Genomic DNA, 25,844 nt, shown 5'->3' with positions numbered 1-25,844 from the left:
TGGGTGTGTGGACGAACATACAGTACATCATCTGTTGCTGTGGACAAGATCAGCGAAGATTAAACTCCCACCCCAGCATCTGTTGACTGTAGACAGAATGTGAAATGACTAATGGGTCAACAGCATGACTTCACTGACTTCATTCATTAATCACTGACTTCATTAACCGACTTAATTAAGTTAAAGTTTTTACTTTAACTTCTCGTCCTACAGCCCGATCTGTGCTGTCACAAGCAAGACATGACAGGCACAAACAGGACGCAGGAGATATTTATGCGACCCGTGTCACTATGATATGACTAATGTCACATGGTCACGACCAGGGTCAGCCAGTTAAATCCATTTTCAAGCAAAGCCGTGTCCACGTCATGGCTGCACAGAGCAGGACAGGACATTTTGTGTCATTACATGACACCATCTTACATGACAGCATTCTAGCGTATGCAGTACTTGATTCAATGTGTAGTATTACGTGAGCTTAGAATGATAAGGTTCTATCTCCGTTTAGGGTAGTTCAGAGATATTGAGCGTCAAAGTTTGTACATTCCATTATGTTTTGTGAGATGGAACCTTTGTATTTTATTAATTACTAACTAAAAAATGTCAACATTTAAAAAATAACACACAGGCATTAATCAACACCTAATGGATCAGATTATGTAAAAAACTCAATTTTGACAAAAATGGAGATAGAACCTTATAATTCTAACGTCACGATTACTTGAATTACATCGTTTTTTTTTTAACGACAGATAACATTGTGTAACCTTGACTTCAATGACATGTGAGCACAAAGACAGGTCGCTACGTACCTTACTGGCCCCAGGGAGCAGGTGCAGTTTGACATAAGGATCTGAGAGGCCGTTGTGATCCATGGGTTTGATCCCCTGGGGAAGAGAGAGAGAGAGAGAGAGATGTGCTCGTCAGAGAACAAAGTTCTCAAGGTATAACACGACATAACAACATTACCTAAGTGAGGGTATTTTCCAACTCCTGCCGCAAAATAATCCATGTTAAAACCTCAGCAGACAAAAAGTGTGGCATACACCGCCTTCTCTGAACAAGAGAGCTACGTCAGGTAACTAGAGGCATCCAGAGGTGAGATCTGCTGCTTGGATGGCAACAAAAAGTGAATCCAATTTAGTTAGTTGACTTAATCAAATAATTAACAAATACATACAGCAGTCCACAGTAAGACTTCAACCAGACCATTAGAAGTGTTGTGAGCTTAGAATTATAAGGTCTAGGGTAGTTCAGAGATATTGAGCGTCAACGTTTTTACATTCCATTATGTTTTGTGAGATGGAACCTTTGTATTTTATTAATTTCTAACAAAAAAACATTCAACATTTAAAAAACAACACCACACAGGCATTAATAAACACCTAATGGATCAAATTATGTAAAAAACTCATTTTTGACCAAAGATGGAGATAGAACCTTATAATTCTAACATCACGATTAGAAGTGTGCCCTGGTAATTCTAGAATACTGGAGGGCTCACTTGTCCTTGTGGAGATTAACAAACAGGGCAAAGACCAAGTGCAATCACAAGCACCAACATGCTACTACTATCCTTTCAATAGAAAACAACTGTCAGAATGTGCTTTATTGCACCATAACTGAACTCCTCATCCGACACCTGTTATGATGATGGATGTGTTGGGCTTATCATTGGCTGCCCCTGACTCCCTTGACGATTGAGGGTTTGTAAACGGAAGCAGATAAATCACAACACATGGGATCGCCTCCTCCCATGAATCATACAACATAAATCACCCACAAACCATAAAGTATACGGTACTGTTACACAGAGAAAGGAACGTGGGAAATAAAGATAGGCTTGGTAATCAGATTGAATACCACATCATTGGGACCCACCGGGACACATCTCAATAATGGTTGAGTCTGGGGTTTTCTAGTTCTGACCTGTTCCCAGTGGGGACTTGAACTCTCGGTAGCAAATCTCAATCTAGATAATAATAATAATAATAATAATAATAATAATAGTAATAACAATAATTGTTTTTATTGACATGCAATCAACTCAGTCAAATTGTTGGAATTTGGTATTTTACACTCTGGGCAAGGGGTCTGCCATAGATGCTGACCCTAGAGCATTTAGGGGTTCAGTGCCTTGCTCAACGACACCTCGACACATGGCCAGGTGGGGTTCGAACCGCAGAGCTGCCGACCTTGCGATCATTAGATGCCGGCTCTACCTCCCGAGCCACAGCCGCCCACAAGTACTCTTCCTTAAGAGGTTGTTTAAACTATGAAATGGTGATAGTGTGACAGTGCAGTGGTATTGACATTGGTGGGCTGTAAGACAAACAGCTCAAGATCTAATTGGAGACCAAAATCTGAAAGCTGTTTACTTGGTTCAACTTCAGCCTATTTGGTTTCGACCCCTTACTATGTGACACGCACTCATGAGTACCTTTAGCTGAAGACCCCTATTCAATCAGCCGTATACTGATATGTATGTTAATACACAAACATGGTCATAGCACTTCAGGTCCAATTGCTAGTGAAACCACCACTGAATGATATTGAGATACAGTGGGGTGCAAAAATGTGGGACCCCTAGTCAAAATGCCTTTTACAATTAATATCTGTCAAGTGAAAAGAAGCACACCTAACCTCTAAAGGGTACAAAGTTAAACATGACACATTTCATCACAATTATTTATATATTTTTACTTTCTACAGTTCCTAAACTGAACACTTTACCCGGCTGCCCTCGAAAAGGCGGTACAGGACCATGGCCGCAAGGACAAACAGACTGAAGAACAGCTTCTACCCCAGGGCCATCCAGGCCCTGAACACAGCAAAGACCTAGGTTCTGGGCCCTGGACAGTCTGGACGGATTGATGGCAGCTGCTGGACTGAAAAAAGCAGGTGTAGTGCTGAGGCACAAATATCTACATTTCAAGCCTGCAAACTGCGACACTTTAAATGAATGTGCAATAACACTATGTGCAATATGACAACCCTATTCGTCTATCTGTACAGTATAGTATAGTGGATAGTGTACATAGCCTTTATTTATGTAAACCAGCTCCTTCCCTTCTTGTGTTTTTTTTTTTTTTTTTTCCTAACACCAGGGGAGCCACCCCTCCTAAATTTCGTTGTTTGGTACCTGTACTATAGCAATGACAATAAAGAACATTCATTCATTCATTCATAAATAAAAGAAGGAAAAAGGCCTTGTGCAAAAGTTTGGGAACCCTGTCAGCTAGTACTTTGTAACTCATCCTCAGGCAACTATAACAGCTTGCAAACGCTTCCTGTAGCTAGCTAAGAGTCTTTAAATTCTTGTTTTGGGAATTGTTCCCCATTCTTCCTTGGCAGAGCACGAACAGAGCATGAACCTCTAGCTCATAAATATTATTTGGCCTTCTTGCATGCACGGCATGTTTGAGAACTCTCCACAGATTTTCAATAATATTCAAGTCTGGGGACTGTGATGGCGATTCCAAAACCTTCATCACCTTTCCTAGAGGTACTTCATGGTTGATTTTGAGGTATGCTTCAGGTCATTGTCTTGCTGGAATACCCAACCTCTCTTCAACTTCAATTTCTGGACTGACCTTGGACTGACCTTCGAACATCAGTCTCTAGATTCTAGAGTCTAGAATGTCATGATATTTGGTGGAATCCATTCTTCCTTCCACCCGCACAATATTGCCTGTGCCCCCAGCAGCTACACAACCCCAAAGCATAATGGATCCACCTCCATGCTTAACAGTTGGCCTCCCCTCATCTCCTGGTTCTATTCTATTGTTCCTCCCCTCATCTCCTGGTTAATATTTGGGGATGTAACCTTCTGTAGGGAATCTTTTGATTCCTACAATTATTCATCACCACCGCCCCAGCAGTAAAATGTTGTTTGGATATGTGTCCACCCTGAAGCACATAAAGTGTGACTTCAAGCTTCCATCAGTATAACAAAGACAATACTGGCAACACAAGACCAGAGTGCATACAGGATAAAAAGGCAATACTGACTGTCTATCTCTGCCTCCACACACCCTGCCTTTTTGTTTTATTATTGAACGCCATTCTGAGTTGGACATAAATAAAATAATCATTCCGAGAGGTAACCCAATCTCTGGTGTGCGCTGGGATTCCTTCATTTTGATTGGAACTGAGACGCTAGCGCAGCACGCTAGTCATCAAACCAATAGTTCTTCAGCTTCTTTCTTCAGAGTCATATCTCATGGGACTGGGGGAGCTTACTCCAGATCATATGTTTTGGTAATATCCCTTCGACTCCCTAGTATCTCTACTATTCCTTCTTCTAGTGTTGTAGCTGCCAATGGCCCCTGGTTTTGGCATAGATTACTATTTCATATGATGACTGATGGACAGACGATTCACTTATTTAGACACATATAATAATAATACATTTTATTTGTAAAATCACTTTACATAGGGAATCTCAAGGTGTTACAATTAAAACAAGAAGATAAAACAATAAACATGTTCAATTAAAAGGCTAAAAAAAGGCTCTATTAAAAAGGTAGGTTTTAAGGCCTCGTTTAAAAGCATCCACAGACTGTGGTGCACTTAGGTAGTCAGGGAGAGCATTCCACAGCCTGGGAGCAGCCGAGCAGAAGGCCCGATCTCCCATGGTGCAGAGATGTATTTGTCACTTTGGATAAAGGCATCTGCTAAATTCCCAAAATGTAAATGTAATCTAAAATGGCTCTGTGTGGTACTTAGTCTCGTACCACATTTGCAGACGAAATGCAATGGAGTTGTTGGACATTAATACCTCACACCAGATGATGTAAGTAAGTAAGTAAGTAAAGCTTTATTTATGTAGCACCTTTCATACAAGAAATGCAGCTCAAAGTGCTTTACAACAGGAATAAGAACATAAAGTGAATATAAAAACATATACAAGCATAGAATGAATATAAAAACAGGGGAAAACAGTCAAAAGAAAAGGTAAAGATTTACATTTCTTACACACTATGTGATACATGTCATACATTCATACACTACTATATATTATTTTAGCCCCCTCAGTGAGTGTAGTCACGCTAGTATGGGACCTGCACCTGTGGTACACGCTACCCCACCCGCAATGTACTACACCCTCAGTGAGTGTAGTCACGCTAGTATGGGACCTGCACCTGTGGTACACGCTACCCCACCCGCAATGTACTGCCCTCTCACTTGGTTGCAGGGTATTTCAACCGGGGCCTGGTTACCCCTTAATATCCAGGACCTACTGTCCCTTCCTTAAGCCTAACTTGGATCTCGGCGGGCCTGATTACCCCTGAAATCTAGTATCCAGGACCTACTGTCCCTTCCCTAAGCCTAACTTGGATCTCGGCGGGCCTGGTTACCCCTGAAATCTAGTATCCAGGACCTACTGTCCCTTCCTTAAGCCTAACTTGGATCTCGGCGGGCCTGGTTACCCCTGAAATCTAGTATCCAGGACCTACTGTCCCTTCCTTAAGCTTAACTTGGATCTGGGCGGGCCTGGTTACCCCTGAAATCTAGTATCCAGGACCTACTGTCCCTTCCATAAGCCTAACTTGGATCTCGGCGGGCCTGGTTACCCCTGAAATCTAGTATCCAGGACCTACTGTCCCTTCCTTAAGCCTAACTTGGATCTCGGCGGGCCTGGTTACCCCTGAAATCTAGTATCCAGGACAGTAAAATATTTAAAGTGCAATAGCTGGCAAATGAGCAGTGGGCAGGTGCAGATAAGCTAGTTGAAGGCTATATTGAAGAAGTGCGTTTTTAGCTTTCTTTTAAAAATATTTAGTGAGCTGGCTTCCCTGATCTCTAAAGGTAATGTGTTCCAAAGCTTTGGGGCATAGTTGGCAAAGGCTGCGCTCCCGATCTTCTTCTGACTGTTGCTGGGAACCTCTAATAAACCTGCGATAGATGATCTTAGTGTTCTTGAGGGTACATAATTGGCAAGGGAATTAGCAATGTACTTTGGGCCTCGCCCATTAAGGGCTTTGTATATAAGGAGGAGGACCTTAAAATCAAGCCTACATGTTACTGGCAGCCAGTGCAGAGTAGCTAGGACCGGAGTAATGTGTTCTCTCCTCTTGGTTCTAGTTAGAAGTCGAGCTGCAGAGTTTTGAATGAGCTGAAGTCTTGCAGTCGTTTTTTTAGGAAGGCCAGTAAAAAGTGTGTTACAGTAATCGAGCCGGCTTGAGACAAAGGCATGAATCAGTTTTTCAGCATCTTTTTGGTTTATAAGTGGTCTTACTTTAGCAATGTTTCTAAGGTGAAAGAATGATGTTTTCGTCACCTTGTTAATATGGGACTTGAAGCTTAGGTCTGAGTCGAAAATAACACAGACTTGTAACCTCAGGTTTAATCCATGATGTCAGTTTCCCTAGATTATGTACCGTAGTAGTTTTCTACTTACATTAGCTTTAGAGAAGGTGCAGCTTGGAAAAACATTCATTGCACTGGCTAATGTGCTGTAGGTGTTGTGTACACAGTTAAGCTACTGTAGATACTGATACTCTATGTTGACATTCAGAGTAAATGAACAAGTGAAATTCTCCTCCATGCAGATCCAAATAGTTTGTTATGTATGCTAACATTTTCAATTGAAGTCAGAAGTTTACATACACCTTAGCCAAATACATTTAAACTATTTTTTTCATCATTCCTGACATTTAATCATCAGTAAACATTCCCTGTCTTAGGTCAGTTCGGATCACTAGTTTATTTTAAGAATGTGAAATGTCAGAATAATGGTAGAAATAACGATTTTCCTCCTTGCTCGCACATGCTTTTTCAGTTCTGCCCACAAAAAAGATGTCAATTACCCATTCAGAAGCTTCTAAAGCCATAGCATAACTTTCTGGAATTTTCCAAGCTGTCTAAAATAACTTAATGTATGTAAACTTCTGACCCACTTGAATTGTGATATAGTGAATTATAAGTGAAATAATCTGTCTGTAAACAATTGTTGGAAAAATCACTTGTGTCATGCACAAAGTAGATGTCCTAACCGACTTGCCAAAACTATAGTTTGTTAACATGAAATCTGTGGAGTGGTTAAATAATGAGATATAATGACTTTAACCTAAGTGCAAACTCTTTCTCTCTGGGAAAACCTACAATGCAATGTTTCTCTCATTGTCTTTGCCATTGCAGATGAACTGACACACTGCAATTTATTTTCTAAAGTCATTAGAGAGTCTGAAGAATCCACACCCTGTGAAATAGATACCATCCAAACCCTGTGAGATAGATACCATCCACAAACTAGTTGGGGAGTAAAACAAAACAGTTCTACTCCCCTTGCCAGTTTGATATTTGCCAGTTTGATATTTGCCAACTGAATGTTTGATACAGACAATTGACAATCAATTATTTGGTGAGGCATAACTTTATTAATTCATTGAGGTGTCTTTGTCACTGCTATCCTATTTTCCAATTTGCTCAGCCATGTGTGGGAAGAACATTCCTCACACTGCCAGGGAGTGGTCCGTGTCTCTCTCTCCCAACACAGAGCTGCACTTGTCAAAACAACAAATGGTAATTAACGATGTTCTGCTCCCTCGACTTTTGGTTTTCTTCAGTTTAAGCAAAGGATCTCAACAAAACACCTTGTATATGTATAATCACCCACCGCACCTCGTGTCACGTTCCAATTCTCAACTTCAAGGTCAGAGTCAGAACTATGAAAACTTGGTGCTGGGTGGCAAGTACAGTATTTCATTAGTGGAAAGGTCGGTGTGTTTTTCCTGTTCCTACGTTGCCGGCGGTTACCAGTCGTTTGTTATGTCTGGAACTCCTGGATTACTGTCTCTACTCCGTTCTCTGTCACCATTCTCTGCCTTCATGCTCAGTCAGCGTCTCATCTCTACAAAGCTACAGGTTCAGTCAGATGTTCGCGTAGGACACAGATGGATGTTCTCTTTGACGATGCTCTCTTTGACTGATGTAAATTGTTAGGATCTGTCGTGGTGGAACTGTGAACTTACTACAAAAGCCTGCACACGTACCCTCTCACCACCACTCCAAGCTATTCTATGTTAGGTAGATAACTACAGTACTGAGTCAGTCTCGGGCCTGAATCCAATAGGACTCAAACAGGTAGTGATTAGGTGTCTGCATACGTATTGGAAAGAGGAAGTTGTTTGTCTTCTTTTAGCTCTATATACTCCGACAATCTGGATTTAAAATGAAACAATGACTCTGAGGTTAAGCAGAGATTCATTCAGCTTATAATTTAACTTCAATGTTTTATTTCTTCTGATTGGTTTCACCATTTAGAAATGACAAACCCTTTAGACATTGTCTCCCTATTTCAGAGCACCAAAAGTACTGGAAGATTGGCTTGACAGGTGTTCCTGGTTAATCAGGTGTGTTCCGTCACATCATTTGAGGAGGCACAAGAGAGCTGTCAATGCCTAGCTTTGATTCTAGGCTTGCATTCGCCTTTGTAGTTTGATATTGGTTTGAACATGAGGACCAAAGAGACATACATTAAAGTCAAGGAAGCCATTATGAGGCTGAAATATCAGAAAAATCTATCAGAAACTTAGCCAAAAGCATAGACCCAAATCAACAGTTTGTAACATTGTTCAAAAAGAAAGAAAGTACTGATGAGCTCAGCGATTTCAAACCGGTGGGTAGGCCAAAGAAGACTTCTACAGTGGAGGACAAATGCTCACCATAATTAAAACCAAAAATCCAAAACAACTGTGCCAGGAACAGTTCTTCAGAAGGTAGGCGTGTCAGAGACTGCCACAAGAAATGTCTAACTTGTCCTCATTGAATATGTTACAGTTGACGGCAGCAACAGAATGTATTGTGAGTGTTTATCTTATCCGCATCTTATCAAGTACAAGCAAATGCTTCCAAATTAATTGGATGGAGGTCTTCATCATACAGTAAGACAATGACCCCAAACATACTGCCACCGTAAAATAACTTTTTCAGGGCCAAAAAAAATGACATTTCTTGACTGGCCAAGTCAATCTTCAGATTTCAATCCAAATGAACATGTATTTCATTTCCTGATGATAAGATTTTAGGCAAAATACCTAGAAACAAACAACAACTGAGGATGGCTGCAGTACAGTCTTGACAGAGCATCACCAGAGAAGATTCCAGTTCCTCTGGAACTCTCTCCCCACAGTGATCGGCAATGCCCCTACCCTGGACACTTTCAAATCAGCCCTCAAAACCCACCTGTTCTCCAAGGCCTTTGGCCCATAGTCTAGTTTTGTCACTCTCGTTGTCTTTGTTTCTTTGCTTTGTTTTTCTGTTCTGTCTGTCTGTCTGACTGTCTGTCTATGAAATCTGTTAAGCGTCCTTCGGTTTGAGAAAGGTGCTATATGAAATATATAAAGCTATTATTATTATTATTATTATTATTATTATTATTATTATTATTATTATACCCAGCGTCGGGTCGGGTCGCAAGCTTCAGGCAGTTATTGCATGCAAAGGATTGTCTAAACATGAGTGCTTTATTTGGACAGGAAATATAGGATTGCGACAGGGAGACCTTTAGAGGGACTGGGATTCAATCTCAGTTTGCAATTCTTGCTCGTCTGCTTACAGTGTTGCATGAGATACAATAACACCAAAGATTGGGTCGTAAAATTGCTCTAAATTTGAGTGATGTATTAAAAAAAACTTGGGAAAATAGAAGTAAGATAGAGATGTTACTATCTGATGACCAGAGACAACCTCTGTCTTTTTTTTTCTTTCCCTTTTCTTTTTTTTATAATCTATCGTTGTCCATTACTCTGCCTCGGCGTGAGTAACGAGACAGGGAAGCACGTTTCTCTTCTTACGGCTTCACACTCCATGAGGAATGGTATCAAACACGTGGATTCTATCTATCCAACATCTCCTCTGTGACGGCTACCTCTCCGCTGACCTCCTGAGCTCTAATCTGAGCAGAGAGGCATCATGGGGGCTGGCTGTCGGATAAGCAGACAGCTGAAGGCCCTGATTGCCGATGCTTCTCCTGAATAGCCGGTTGATCATAATTACGGGAGGGAGGAGAGAAATGACCGGTATGGAGGCAGATGGGCACCATGCATCAGTGTATCCCCACGTCTCCCGATCGTTCCCCCCCCCCCCCCACGCTGCGGTTCTCCACCCCCCTCCAGCCCCCTGTTTGCCACGGATTGTCTCCCGAATGCTTTGAATCAAGTCAAAGTCCTCCGCATCTAAAAACAATTACCCCTCTCTCTCTGCGTCATCCAGATATGAAGAGGCGAGGTGTGTAGTGCTGTGGGGGTGGGGATAGGCGGAGTATGTATTTGCCACTTAAGGATATATCTCTTCCACATTCACATTGAATGGAATGGAATCAAATTTACTGCCAGGGATTAGTTAACCCCGGGAAATGCTGCATGGAACTGGTGAGGCAGAGGAGATAAACTGAGCTATATTGCTATGACCAATAAGAACCGAAGTTTAAATGGGATTGTGTCGACTTTGATTCCGTAAAGCTGGACTCTAATTTAAAAATCAGAGAGCGGTAGATTTCAAAGGCCGGAAGCAAGGACTGAGAAATTCAATCATCTTTCAAACAAAGAGCCCAGAGGCTAATACTGAAGAATACTCTGGCGGCTTGCCTAAAATCCCCTTTTAAAGAACATTCATGGTATTACAGTATCAGACCTCCAGTATATAGAATACATAGAGGAGCATAAATGTCCACTGACTGAAAACGTTCAAAAAATATATTTTTTCCTCTATGTGTACAATTTCCTCCATCTGGTGTGATCTACATCCACCAGGAAAGCAGCAAGCTCCTTTTTCCTTTTGCTGTTTACAGTATTGGCCTTTCTCTCTGGACATTTTCACTTTCACTGTCCGAGGCATATATCTTTATTAGCATTTATCTGACTGGCCTGTGTACATGCAGGGGATCGAGTCATCAATCACCACCAGCGGTGATAATGGATCGGATGAGGCAGGACAGAGACCTTCGCCCAGAGGGAGCTGATCCAGAGGCCTGGCCACAGAGGGGTTCACTCGGCTGGGGCCCACCCGAGATCGATGGAGGAATGTTTCGTGGGGGGTCGCCTGCCACTAGCATGACAGGAGAGTGAATGATGAATGAATAGAGGGAGGTGTGGAGGATTTGTTAACATGGATGAATTCTGTGAATGTCTATGTTGAGTATGTGTGTGTCCATTTCACATAGAATGTAGATGCTCACAATGTAGTGGCTGTAACTGTCTCTGAAATCAGTTGAAATTCTTCTCTGTGCCTAGTGGTGCATAAACATTTTATGGGATGCAGACGCTCATCCAGAACAGCGCTGCCAGGATCCCGATGGGAGTCCGCCAATACGAGCACATAACCCCCGTTCTATACGCTACACTGGCTCTCTGTCTCATCAATGGACACGCACCTCCCTATCTACAAGAACTCATGACTCCACAAACCTCCAGCCGCACCCTCAGATCAGCAAACAGTTTGCTCCTCCAGGTCCCCAATACCAGGCTCCGCACCATGGGGGACCGAGCCTTCTGCTCGGCTGCGCCACGCCTGTGGAACGGCCTTCCTAGTCAGCTAAGGGCAGTACAGAGCCTGTGGAACAGCCTTCCTAGCCAGCTAAGGGCAGTAGAAACCTTTTTTATTCAAAAAGGCCTTTGACTGTTGAACCTGTGTTCATTCTTGTGATTTCTTTTATTATGTAATTTTATTTACTATGTTTTTAATGTATTATGGTTTTAGGCATTTTTATTTTATTATTATTTTTTTTTATCACTGTTGTGTCTTTGTTGACACTATACAAGAGATGATTGTGTGTGTAAGCTGGCACTCCAGTCTGGGAACTTTCCTGTTTTGCGTGAGGTTTAAAGGCCCGGGCCACTTGCAATTTGTCAAAGACCATTCTTTTAATAAATATTATACTTAGACTTAAAGTTACTATCTTGAGTCTTATTAAATCCATGACAGAGGCAAGATGGAGAACTAACCACCCCTTATTCAGCCATAAATGGAATGACAAAACGCATGACACCTCAGGGTCACTGTTCATTTAGACTGAAGCAGCAAACGAGTGGGTGAGATGCGTCATGTTGACGTATATATGTTGATTTAAAGGCTGCTCAGTTCACTAATGGCCTATAGTATTGTTCTGAAGTGAAAAGAAACACTGTGGAGAAGTCTGATACACGCTTCTAAAAGAGATGCAACGCAACTTCGGTGTTCGGTGTTCGGAATAGCATACTAGCATACTACTCATACTAGATGACGTAGATTTTGAGTATGTAGTGCGTTCACACTGTACATTATGCAAGATTTGAGTATGCGAGAAATTTAGTAGGCGAGCAATACTTCCGGGAAAATTGAAGTTTGTTACGATGGACACTAGCTCGGGTACTATTCCCCAAAATGCATTTCGCGTCCAGGGTTGCCAGATGGGGCGGGTTACCGCCGAATGGGCTACTTGATTTTGAGGTTATAGAAAGTTTAGGCTGTAAATTGTCAATCCCATCTGGCAACCCTGTGCGCTTTCAGCCTCGTCAAACTGCGTCATACAAACCCGTCATACAGCTGTTGTTTACTTCGTCCGATAGCCTGGGGACCGAAAGCTTGCAATAAACATCGTTTTTTGCACATATTTGAGTGTGCAGATGCTGCTTTTTGGCACTCTATTTGATACTCTTCAGCTGCAGCACCCCAGCTAAGTCTGATCACGGATGAGCGGTGGTATTTTCACTATACTGGGAATTAACATGGGGAAATGCATTCTTAAACAAGGCTACATGTCATGATTACAAATATGCCACTTGAAATGCATGAAATCCAAGTTTATTTGTGTCTTACACACATGTTCACCTAGTATTTGACTGCTTGTAACCCAATCACAAATGATCCCAGTATTGTAGCTTCAGACGGACAAGTTGGTTGTAGTGCTTGCCCACGATATGTTATTGCTCATATATATTTATTTTAATCATGTTATTTTACCAACTGTTAAGACAACAATATAGTAAGCTAGTTACTTGAGCTAGCTAAAGATATTGGCCCCCCAAATCATTTTACAACGTGTTGTAATTATGTTACGATGTTTCAGTCGAGTGAGTGAAGGTAAGCAACGTAGGGTGCGTTCGTAAAATCGCTCTGAGAGCGCCGGAGCGTGCAACGTCATAAAGGGACCAGGTAATTTGATTGGACAAGAGGCATTCCATGAGTGCTGATCATATTTCCAGGGCGAATTTACGAACGCAGCTAGCGAACAGAAGACGCAAAAAATCGTCAGATCAGATATATAAACGGGTTATTTTGGTAAACTGGACACATTTTGGGAATATATGTGGTTACTTTCTCGCCTGAAAACATATTAAAACTTCATAAAATGACATGTTAACACTTGTAAAGCCAAAATTACATATTTTAGCTAATGGAGGTTTAAAAGGAGGCTTAAATTCGCCGCTCCCAGCGAAATGCATTCTGGGAGGCAGTATGCATACAGTGTAAATGTTCGGCTGGTTTTCACATACTTATCAGTGGCGGCTGGTGCTAAACATTTTGGGTGGGGCACAGGTTATGGGGGCATGCTCCACGGGGAAGAATATCAACTTTAAAATCTGGATTTACAGTCGATTTTAGCATGAGAATAACAGTGTTTCCCCTAGGTTTGCTGCCTTGGGGGGGTGGCATGGACCGTGGCATGGACCCCCCCCCCCAGGGGGTAAGACCCTGCGACATACCAGCGTCATGTCCAGGGGGTGTACTAACTTGTACATTAAGCCGCCTCACGCTACCATCGGTTCTCAAGGCTACTTACTTATGTGGTCTTGACTACCTGTCCACTTTCTCACCTGCTTCTTGCTCTCTCTCTCTGGTGTGCCGACACCATCCTGCTCTCTCTCCTTCTCTCCCTCTCTATCCTCCTCTCTCCCTTTTGCTGTCAACCAAAAGGCAAACATAACAACCAGAGTATTTATAATCTAATAAGAGGTATAAATTGATCCATATCAATTTATAACATAATTATAATTGAATTTTGGATTGCTGTGGGCAATGCAGTCAGATAATGTCATTTTGACATTACTCTCTCACCTGGAAAAAAAACCATGTCCAACTATACTATACAAAACAGACATTTCAAATGCTTCAATCCACTGTCCATGTACTGTAAATATGCCATTATGGTATTACCAATGAAGCCCAATTCTAGCAGAATAAGAAAGATTGTATATCTACTTAAAATAATAAAGTGCCTCCAGTTAGCTCTTTAGCTGGCATGTGTGCAGCAGACTAGCTCATCTCATCACCTCTGAGCATATATCACTACATCTTATATATCACTACATCTTATATATCACTACATCTATATATCACTATATCTTATATATCACTACATCTTATATATCACTATATCTATATATCACTACATCTTATATATCACTATATCTTATATATCACTACATCTTATATATCACTATATCTATATCACTACATCTTATATATCACTATATCTATATATCACTACATCTTATATATCACTACATCTTCACTATATCTTATATATCACTACATCTTATATATCACTACATCTTATATATCACTACATCTTATATATCACTACATCTTATATATCATTACATCTTATATATCACTATATCTTATATATCACTACATCTTATATATCACTACATCTTATATATCACTACATCTTATATATCATTACATCTTATATATCACTATACATTATATATCACTACATCTTATATATCACTACATCTTATATATCACTATATCAGTGAGTTAGCTACCTAGTTAGTTAGTCAGTTAGTTAGCTAGTTAGCTACCTAGCTAGTCAGTCAGTCAGTTAGTTAGTTAGTTAGGTAGGTAGTTAGTTAGTTAGTTAGCTACCTGGCTAGTCAGTCAGTTAGTTAGTTAGCTACCTAGCTAGTCAGTCAGTCAGTTAGTTAGTCAGTTAGTTAGTTAGTTAGTTAGTCAGTCAGTTAGTTAGTTAGTTAGTTAGTCAGTTAGTTAGCTACCGAGCTAGTCAGTCAGTCAGTCAGTTAGTTAGTTAGTTAGCTACCTAGCTAGTCAGTCAGTCAGTCAGTTAGTTCGTTAGTTAGCTACCTAGCTAGTTAGTTAGTCAGTTAGTTAGTTAGCTACCTAGCTAGTCAGTCAGTCAGTCAGTTAGTTAGTTAGTGTCGTGTATTTCTACTTAAACACACACACATGCATAGATAGTGTGATAGGCTATGGCCTGTGACTGTATTTGCATATTGTGATGAACCAGGGTGAGACCCAAAGATCTATGTAGTATGTATGATCTATGTATGAATATGTAGTATATTTTAAACACACACACACACACACACACTCTGGCCTTCATGAGGGGTTGGGCAAACACACACACTGATCATTAACAGATGTCTCTCCCCTAGCCCCTGGACCAGCTATCAGAGACCTCTGGGGGTTGGACCCTTGTAAAGCACACACACACACACATACACTCTGGCCCCTCCCCTCTTGAACAAAACGGGCAGGGGAGGGAGAGAGCTTTCTCTTTCACCACCCGAGCCAGAGGAGACGTATGTATGTATACATTTGTATGTATGACTGTGTTGAACTTTGATTAAATCGTCTTAAACTCAATAACTGTTCTTTGATTCATAACCAACAATAATTAACATCATACGTGGCGAGACTAGCCCAAGAGATAAATATAGCTTGATTAAGTTATAGTCAAAAGAATCTTGTGTAACGTTAATCTTGTTGGAATAGAAACAAATCTTTCATAATCTTTAAGCCTGGCAGTGGCGGCTGGTGCTAAACATTTTGGGTGGGGCACAGGTTATGGGGGCATGCTCCACGGGGAAGAATATCAACTTTAAAATCTGGATTTACAGTCGATTTTAGCATGAGAATATCTCTACCCCCCTGTACAGACCTCGCCATCCCCTCTACCCCCCTGTACAGACCTCTTCATCCCCTCTACCCACCTCTACAGACCTCTTCATCCCCTCTACCCCCCTGTACAGACCTCTTCATCCCCTCTACCCACCTCTACAGACCTCTTCATCACCTCTACCCACCTCTACATCTCCTCTACCCACCTCTACAGACCTCTCCATCCCCTCTACCCCCTGTACAGACCTCTCCATCCCCTCTACCCCCTGTACATACCTCCTCATCCCCCCTACCCCCCTGTACAGACCTCTTCATCCCCTCTACCCCCCTGTACATACCTCCTCATCCCCCCTACCCCCCTGTACAGACCTCTTCATCCCCTCTACCCCCCTGTACATACCTCCTCATCCCCCCTACCCCCCTGTACAGACCTCTCCATCCCCTCTACCCCCCCTGTACAGACCTCTTCATCCCCTCTACCCCCCTGTACAGACCTCTTCATCCCCTCTACCCCCCTGTACATACCTCCTCATCCCCCCTACCCCCCTGTACAGACCTCTCCATCCCCTCTACCCCCCTGTACAGACCTCTTCATCCCCTCTACCCCCCTGTACAGACCTCTTCATCCCCTCTACCCCCCTGTACAGACCTCTTCATCCCCCCTACCCACCTCTACAGACCTCTTCATCCCCCCTACCCACCTCTACAGACCTCTTCATCCCCCCTACCCACCTCTACATACCTCCTCATCCCCCCTACCCCCCTGTACAGACCTCTCCATCCCCTCTACCCCCCCTGTACAGACCTCTCCATCCCCTCTACCCCCCTGTACAGACCTCTTCATCCCCTCTACCCCCCTGTACAGACCTCTTTATCCCCTCTACCCCCCTGTACAGACCTCTTCATCCCCCCTACCCCCCTGTACAGACCTCTTCATCCCCTCTAGTGAGTGTGTGAGTGTGAGTGTGTGTGTGTGTGTGTGTGTGTGTGTGTGTGTGTGTGTGTGTGTGCGTGTGTGCGTGTGTGCGTGTGTGCGTGTGTGTGTGTGTGTGTGTGTGTGCGCGTGTGCTGAATACATAAACAAACAAGCTAAAAGACGACAATAGAAAACGTACCATGCTGACGATATTACTAAATGTTTGAAGTAGCTTTTATCTTAGCTGACTCTCTTACCTTCAGGTCGAGTTTGTGTATTCTGGCTTCGCAAAACACCAACAGTAGCAGCCTAACAGCCGCGGAGATTGCGCGGAGATTGCGCGGAGATTGCGACCACAAACGAAGTTTGACTTCGGTAATAGGTCCAGTTGTAATATCCTCAAGCAGGGGAGGCTGGCTCCCCACCAAAGGGAGAAGAGAGAGATTTTTTTTCTATGACTTCTAGACAGTGTTGCTTCTGAATATCATAGTCCAATCAGCTAGTGTTCTGTGGCGTATATCATAGTCCAATCAGCTAGTGTTCTGTGGAGTATGTTCCAATCAGCTTCAAGTCCCGCCCCTTTCAGTGCATGTCCCAAAACCCCATAGACAATTGACCGAATGGCCTGAAGTTACCAAAATAGATTTTACATGCAAGTCTACGAGAACAGCCTAGTGCAACTTCGAGTAGACTGAAAGTTGCCCCGAAAGGGGCGGGACTTGAAGCTGATTGGAACATACTCCACAGAACACTAGCTGATTGGACTATGATATACTCCACAGAACACTAGCTGATTGGACTATGATATTCAGAAGCAACACTGTCTAGAAGTCATAGAAAAAAAATCTCTCTCTTCTCCCTTTGGTGGGGCATTGCCCAATTGCACCTAATGAACCAGCCTCCCCTGAAGCCTGGGTTAGTGATAGGGCCGAATTTGGTAATTCGCTTTTTGTGTAAAATTGTGTTGAGATATTAGTTTGGTAACTAATAGTTGTGATTTGTGAGATATTAGTTTGGTAACTAATAGTTGTGATTTGTTTGGATGGTATTACGGAATATCGTGAGTGTGTGTGTAAAATTGTGTTTTGATCAAGTGTAATTGGACTGTGTAGTCTATTTTGTAAGATATGTGAAAGAGCATTATTGTAGCAGAATCTTCAGAACTGTAGCAGAAGTGTGCTTCAGAACGCCATTGTCCTTTGTGTCGGCGGAGCAACAACACGCACGCTCGGGCACGCGCGCAGACACGCAGGACACACACACAGAGACCTTCTAGAGGAACAGTGAAAAACATATGAGAAAGATTTGGTTTGGAAACTAATAGTTTAACTGCATTGAAAGATAATCTTGAAATTGTTGTGTCGTGGAGAATGTAATTTGTTTGTGAAAACAAAGTTGTGTTAAGTTATTGTGGAAAAGCAAAGTATATGTTGTAAAATATATGCCCACAGGCTTTCCCCCCAGAGGAAAAGACAAGACTTGCCCCTCCCCCTCTCCTGTTGGTCCGGGCACACATGCACGAGCGTCAGGGCTTGTACACACATTGATTCAAACATACGGACACGTAGGGGGGCTGCGTGTGATTGTTGCATTACACAGATTGTAGTAATATAAAGATAGAAAGATAGTGAATTGATCATCGGGGTATTTAAAGTAGTTTAAAGATATTTGTCATAGTTTGTTAAAAGTAAAGATAGATTGTGGACTTTAGGTTAGATTCAAAGCATATGAGGCAACTTGTGCGTGAGCCTAGACAGGGCTGCTTTCCCTGAGCAGAATCACAGCAGGGTCACAGCACAGATATTTATGACCCCAATAAAACGGCCCTGCCTGCTTGCAGAATGTTGGTGAAAGAATCTAAAAGGTTGATGTATAGAATGATGTTTGTAAATGACTGTTGAATATTACATTACTTGTTTAAATACTAATTAGTCGAATTAATTATTCAGATCATTCATTGTCCGTTTTCACAAAACAATTGATTGATTCCACAGGTTTGGTCAAACGTCTGTGACTGTCTAATGAAAACCATTCTGAATAACCATTCATTTTGTTTGAGATTTTGATAACAGATAATTGACTCCACAGGTTTTACTTTTCAGCATATTGAGATCGCTGAAGCATTGTGTTATTAGGAGAAAAATAATAGATTGTGACTTTAGATCACGACAGGGTGTTTTGAAGCAATCGATACCCAAGTCGGTTGCTTGGCGCCATCTGCTGGCCAAAACACGACAAGACATTTTTAAAACATTGTCTCCCTGTAAATTTATGAAATACAACCCTCCTTCATTGATGATGGTTGTAAATGATTGTTATATATTACATTACTTTAATTAATTTAATTAATTACTCAGATTGTAATTAATAATTAATCATTCATTCCTTCCCAATAACAAGTCGATTTCTTTACAGGTTATAATTAATATTTGTAATTTACATCTTTTATTTTAGTTAGGTCATGTCCACAGCTTTTGATTAGGAATAGCAGAATAGTTTGTATTGATAATTAAGCAGTAAAAGGGTTTTTGTAAATCAGTGAATACTTAGGTGTTGACCAGCCTTTGTGATTTAATAATTGTGTTGACCAGAACTGTAATTAGTATTGAATGAGTAATTAAGTGACACATATTCATAAACAATTAGGAAACACATTTAAGTATAAAGTACTTACACAGATATTAGATTTAAGTTAATACTGCACTGACATACACAAGAGGCAAATCTGTTATTCTGAGTTGTAGGGTTCTGTGGGGAAGGTTAATACAGTTAAATTGGACTAGCATTTGTTTAGCAAACAAGGCAATAGGAAGGTGGGTTGTAAGAAAAGTACACCTTATAGAATATATTCAGCATATTGAGCAGTATAAATCAATCAGCTTAAAATGGGAGCAAATTCAACGAAGCTGTTAAAAGATATTAGTGAACATAGTGGAATATTGGCTACTTTATCCCCTATGGCTGTAGTGGAAAAAATGAATCCTCTTGTTAGGGAAATTAGCAAAATGTCTACGAAATGGAATAGCCGTTGGGCATACATTGAACAGCCGTGGCCGAAAGAGGGCAGCCTTAATTTACAAATAATTGCAACATTGGAAATACTTATCAATGTGCACAAAGCACATCAAAGAGGAAAGATTAGATCAGAGAAACGCAAGTTAGAGTTAGCTATTTTAGATCTATTTAAGGTAGAGGGACAGAAAATAGCTCAGATGGAACCGGAAAAGAAAAATGAATTGGCCAGAACACTGGAACAGAAATTGAACATTCCATCCACAGACATGTGTCCTGTCTCCAGTCCCCCTCCATATGCTAAGGCACTGGAGGACCATTCCCAGAAGAAGAAGACCAAGAAGGAGCCAAGGGGAAAAGGGGACGACAGGAGTGACGAGGAAGATGACAGCAAAGATGGCAGTGAAGACTCAAGAGATGACGACAGTGCAGATGAAGGCTACAACGCTCAGGTCAGGAAGATGATAGCCACAGCAGAAAGACACCACAGATGGCTGAAGGAGCAACGAGAAAGGGAGAAAGAGGAAGATTGTCATCGAATGACATCAAATACATTAAAGAACTGTCCAGTGCTGATTCGGGGTAACAAGATGGACTATCATCCTTGGCATCATACAGATCTGTCTGAAGTGATAGAGAAACTCCCCGTTCTCCAAGATGGTGGACACCCGTGGACGAGAGAGGTCGACGTGAGACTGACAGGAACGCAGGCCGCGATGGGAGACCTGAAAAGACTCTTAGCTTTTATTGCAGGATTGGATACAATGCAGGAAATATTGATGAAGGCAGGACTTCATAGATATATCAATACATCAGTTTATGATCCAGAGCTCTTCGCAGCAAGCAGAGGCAGGCTGTGGAAGGCAATCAGAGAGACTTACCCTACTCACATTCACCCAGACAATATCATTGTGAAGCCACTGGGGGGAGATGAGAATCCCAGGGGTTTTGTTGCCCGTGTGCACTCTCAATGGAGAAGTGTGACAGGGAAGGACGCTGAAGATAACCCCTTAGAACAATCCATAATCAGGGAAAAAATACAGGAAGGGCTTCCTACCCCAGTTAAGGATAAGCTAGCAGAAGTGGTGGGGCTACGACACATGAACAAAGCTGTTTATATAGACCACGTAGCTCATCAAGTTGAGTTATATCGAAAGAATATTCAGATACAGAAGACACAAGACGAAGAGTCACTCAGAATATTGACTCATGTGCAATTGACTGAAAGCGAGAGGAACATAGAGGGAGTGCAGGCTTTAGCCCCACAGCAACAGCCACCTGGAGTGCGGACTGCTACTTACCAGTCCTACTCACAGGGGCCACAAGGGGGGTATCCTGCTACTTACCAGTCCTACCCACAGGGGCCACAAGGGGGGTATCCATACCCACAAGGGCCACCAGGGGTGCAAGCGGTTCCATACCAGCCATACAACCAGCCTGGCCAAGGACCACCACCAGGGGGATGGACAGCAGCAGGGAAGAAGATGCTAGAACCATGTTATCAATGCGACCAGAATGGACATCTAGCCTGTACCTGCTACAACAGGCCCCAGGGGGGCGCAGGGGGGAGCCAAGGAGGAGGATATTGGCCCCCTACTACACCTGCTCCAGGAGTGATGAACCCTTACGGAGGCCCAGCAGCTGGCCTATAGGGGTGCCCGGAAGATCCGAGTGGGAGGTGCCAGCTGGTGGTGACAAAGAAGCCTGAAGACGCCACGCACCTTCCTATGTCTGGAGAATATGTGAAGACAATCGGATTTGAGGGAATTAAACAGCTGATTCCTACAACTGAGCTTGTAGACTTAGAGTACAAGGGACAGAGAGCAACTCTGTCAACACTTGTGTCAGAACACACGCCAACAGGGCTGCTAGGGAGAGATGCTCAACGCCACTGCATTTACTGAACTGTACAGTAAAATGCACACCTGACGGCTGTCAGGTGACGATGCCATCCGGTGCTCAGATTCCATCGACAGCCAGAGTGATTAAGCATAGAACAGACCTACAAGCTTTGCCTTTAAAGGGAGCTGATATAGAATATTGGGTTGATGGGTCTTGTTACCGGGTAGGAGAAACTTTGTGCGCTGGGTATTCCTTAGTTAAAGCACAAAATTCAAAGTTTATTGTGGAACAGGCTGAGGCAGTTCCTCAGCCTTGCTCAGCTCAGTTGGCTGAGTTGATTGCCCTCACAGAAGCATGCAACTTGGGAACCGGACGGAGAGTGACAGTGTACACCGACTCTGCCTATGCACATAATGTTTGTCATTTTAATGGAGCTGTATGGAGGGGGCGGGGTTTTAAGAGAACTGATGGTACGCCTATACAGCATCACGCACAGATCATGAAGCTGTTACAAGCCATGATGAAGCCAAAGGAATTAGCCATAGTGAAGTGTGCCACACACAGGTCTGACTCATCACATGTCACACAAGGTAACAGGGCTGCAGAAGATGCAGCCAAAGCCATTACAGGAGCAGACAAGGCAGGTAAAGGTCTTCTGGTCGCACATGAAAAGCAATTACAGGGCATGGTCACACTTGAGGATTTATTGATGTTACAGAGTAGAGTAACTACGTTAGACAAGAACGTTTGGCTAGCAAGGGGGGCAAGTCAGGATGACACAGGTCTATGGAGGAATCATGAGGGGTTGGTTGTAGCACCCTCAGATTTAATAGGCATGTTAATACGGGAAGCTCATGGATTAGCACATGTGGCTAGGGGGGAGGTAAGACGCAAGATCACCAAGGAATATGGGTTTTGGAGTCCATATTTGATGGAACAGATTGACCATGCTTTAGGTCAATGTGGGGTCTGTTGGAGAAACAACATCAGAGTGGGTACACCAGTGGTGTCTGGGCATATCCCTACCCCAATAGGGCCACGGGTGGTGGACAGGGGGGTGGATGTACAGAGTAGGCAGGATGTTGTGCCAACAGGTGCCGAGGTCCCCAGAGAACCTGAGAAGGAGGAGCTACGACGAGATGCTGTGGTGTTGCCAGAGCCAGTGGCAATGCCAGCGTTACAGCCAGTGATATTACCGGCAATGCCTGAAACCGAGGGGACAGTGGAAAGCTGTCCAGATGCCAATAAACCAGAAACCAACGAAGCAGAGAGTGTTGACAGTCTGGAGGTCCAGCCTGGGGGTGTCCAAAGCCTGGACACCTGTGCTACTGGGGATGCTGGCGAGTGCCTGCATCATGCTTCAGATGATGCTGAGGGCGACTCCCCAGACCTTGATCAGCGTGGGAGGGGACCAGGCGGCTGCCTGAACCTCAATGACACTGACGGACGACGACCAGTTAGGAAAAGATTAAAGACTATGAATAGGGTAGTGAAGCAGCAGATCAAAGGGAACGACGGGAATGGACAGCAGATGATAGCATGGCTGGAAACGGTCTTAGGGGCATGGGAAACTTATTTTGCTAAGATAGGAGCACCTATTATAGCAGACATGATTTTTGACTTTCTTAGGAGACAGGGCCTCATTGACTGTTTTTGGAAAATCAGTCACTCAGTCCACGTTGATGAACTTTTCAGAAGACTAGTTCTCACCTGAGGTGGAGATCTATGCATTAATGCATTCCCTTTGTCCTATGCTTACTGTTGGAGAATTATGTGTTATGATAACGGAATGTCATTATCTGTGTATTGTTTGTTTGTTTCTATATCGTATGTGATTGAGGTCAGTTGAGAAGTGATGTGGTGGTTATACAAAGATAGGAAAGAAGTTCTGTTCCTAGCGCAACGAAGAATAAGCTCCTGACTAGGAAAGGTTATCAATCTGAGACAGCGGTAAAGGTTGTTCTGAAGATGCGAGTAACAAGAAGACGTTGGTCGTTGGAAGTTTTTGTGTTGAAATATGTATGATGTACTGTGTTTAGATTAATTTGTATTGTTATTTTTTGATTTTATTATGTTTCTTGTGTTGTGTGTTGGTGTAGTTTTTCTGTCTTGTTGTTTATTTAAAAAAAAAAAAAACTTTGGTGTCTTAGTTGCGGTTTGTGGGGTTTTGTGTTTTTGTTTTTGTTTTGTGGTCGTTTAGTTTCGGAACACCCTCTGGGTGGTCCGAGGGGGGATGTGTCGTGTATTTCTACTTAAACACACACACATGCATAGATAGTGTGATAGGCTATGGCCTGTGACTGTATTTGCATATTGTGATGAACCAGGGTGAGACCCAAAGATCTATGTAGTATGTATGATCTATGTATGAATATGTAGTATATTTTAAACACACACACACACTCTGGCCTTCATGAGGGGTTGGGCAAACACACACACTGATCATTAACAGATGTCTCTCCCCTGGCCCCTGGACCAGCTATCAGAGACCTCTGGGGGTTGGACCCTTGTAAAGCACACACACACACACACATACACTCTGGCCCCTCCCCTCTTGAACAAAACGGGCAGGGGAGGGAGAGAGCTTTCTCTTTCACCACCCGAGCCAGAGGAGACGTATGTATGTATACATTTGTATGTATGACTGTGTTGAACTTTGATTAAATCGTCTTAAACTCAATAACTGTTCTTTGATTCATAACCAACAATAATTAACATCATTAGCTACCTAGCTAGTCAGTCAGTCAGTCAGTCAGTCAGTTAGTCAGTTAGTTAGCTACCTAGCTAGTCAGTTAGTTAGCTAGTTAGCTAGCTAGCTGGTTCCTGCGTACCTCTCCAAGGCCTTCACCGCGTCCTCGTCCCTGAACACCACGTAGGCGTTGATGCTCGCGCGCACAATGTTGTATTTCTGGTTTGGAGCCGGAAATTGCAAAACGTCACGTTTGACGTCAGACTTAACAACCGGATATTCAGGGCGCAATTTTTGCGCCCCGGCCGAGAAATAGGAGACAGCCAATTGGAGCGCTGCTACAGCTCACGTGTAAGACAAAAGTATTTGGCCTGCCATAGACTTGCATTCGGCCGGCGCCCCGACTCCTCCCCCTATGTATTTTAACAGTGAATTTTACACACACACAGATCAAATGTTTATTGTATTGGAGGATTTTTAATGAATGCTGATAGGCGCCGACAGAATATCAGCCGCATTTTGTGAATAAACAATGTTTATTTAAAAAAAAAAACTTTTACAAATCGCAACTAGGAAGTGAAGGTGGGGGCGGCGCCCCAGCGCCCTCTATCGGCCAGCCGCCACTGATACTTATTATGAATTTAGTAGGCAGTATGCAGTATATACTCATTGAGTATGCTAGTATGCAGTATGCTAGTATACCATTCCGAACACAGTCTTAGGGGGTGTTCACACGTGACTTCTTTTTTTAGAAAAAAGCGCTGCCTTCAGCGCCTTTTCACCGCCTTTTTACATACAACCCATGGGAAAAAAGCGCAGCCTTCACCGCCTTTTCCCCAGAATGCATTTCGCACCGGCTAGCAGCGGGCAATTTAAATCGTCCATTTTAAACCTCCATTGGCTAAAAGCTGTAATTTTGGCAATACAAGTGTTAACATGTCATTTTTAATATGTTTTCAGGCGAGAAAGTAACCATATATATTCCCAAAATGTGTCCAGTTTATCAAAATAACCTGTTTATATATCTGATCTGACGTTTTTTTCGTCTTCTGTTCGCTAGCTGCGTTCGTAAATTCGCCCTGGAAATCTGATCAGCACTCATGGAATGCCTCTTGTCCAATCAAATTACCTGGTCCCTTTATGACGTTGAACCCAGTGTGCGCTCCGGCGCTCTCAGAGCGAATTTACGAGCGCACCCTGCGTTGCTTTTATACCTTCAATGCGGAGAAACATCGTAACATAATTATAACAAGTTGTAAAATGATTTGGGGGGCCAATATCTTTAGCTAGCTAAAGTAACTAGTTTACTTTATTGTTGTCTTAACAGTTGGTAAAAGAACAGGATTAAAACAAAAATATCAGCAATAACATCGTGCTCTGCAGCAAGCACAATTACAACCCAACTGAAGCCACAATACTGGGACCATTGTTAATGTTATGTTAATGTTAATGTTAATTTTATTTATAATGCGCCCCCCATCCAACTTTTACATCGGCCCGGGGCGCAGCCCGGGTAAAGGAACAGATAAAGACAAA

General features: G+C 42.7%; 1 protein-coding gene across 1 annotated transcript in view; it reads right to left on the bottom strand.

The window, feature by feature from the left end:
• The window catches only part of doc2b (double C2-like domains, beta), a gene marked incomplete at both ends in the record, with an annotated part of 256,747 nt that overhangs the window by 97,622 nt on the left and 133,281 nt on the right, over positions 1–25,844 (bottom strand). Inside the window, 1 exon segment of the mRNA XM_080528763.1 lies at positions 813–887. Coding sequence (XP_080384889.1) covers positions 813–887 — 75 coding nt within the window.

Source organism: Nansenia antarctica (genome assembly GCF_963989245.1).
Source record: "Nansenia antarctica genome assembly, chromosome: 4".
Lineage (NCBI taxonomy): Eukaryota > Metazoa > Chordata > Actinopteri > Argentiniformes > Microstomatidae > Nansenia > Nansenia antarctica.
This window is presented reverse-complemented; position numbering and strand designations above follow the sequence as displayed.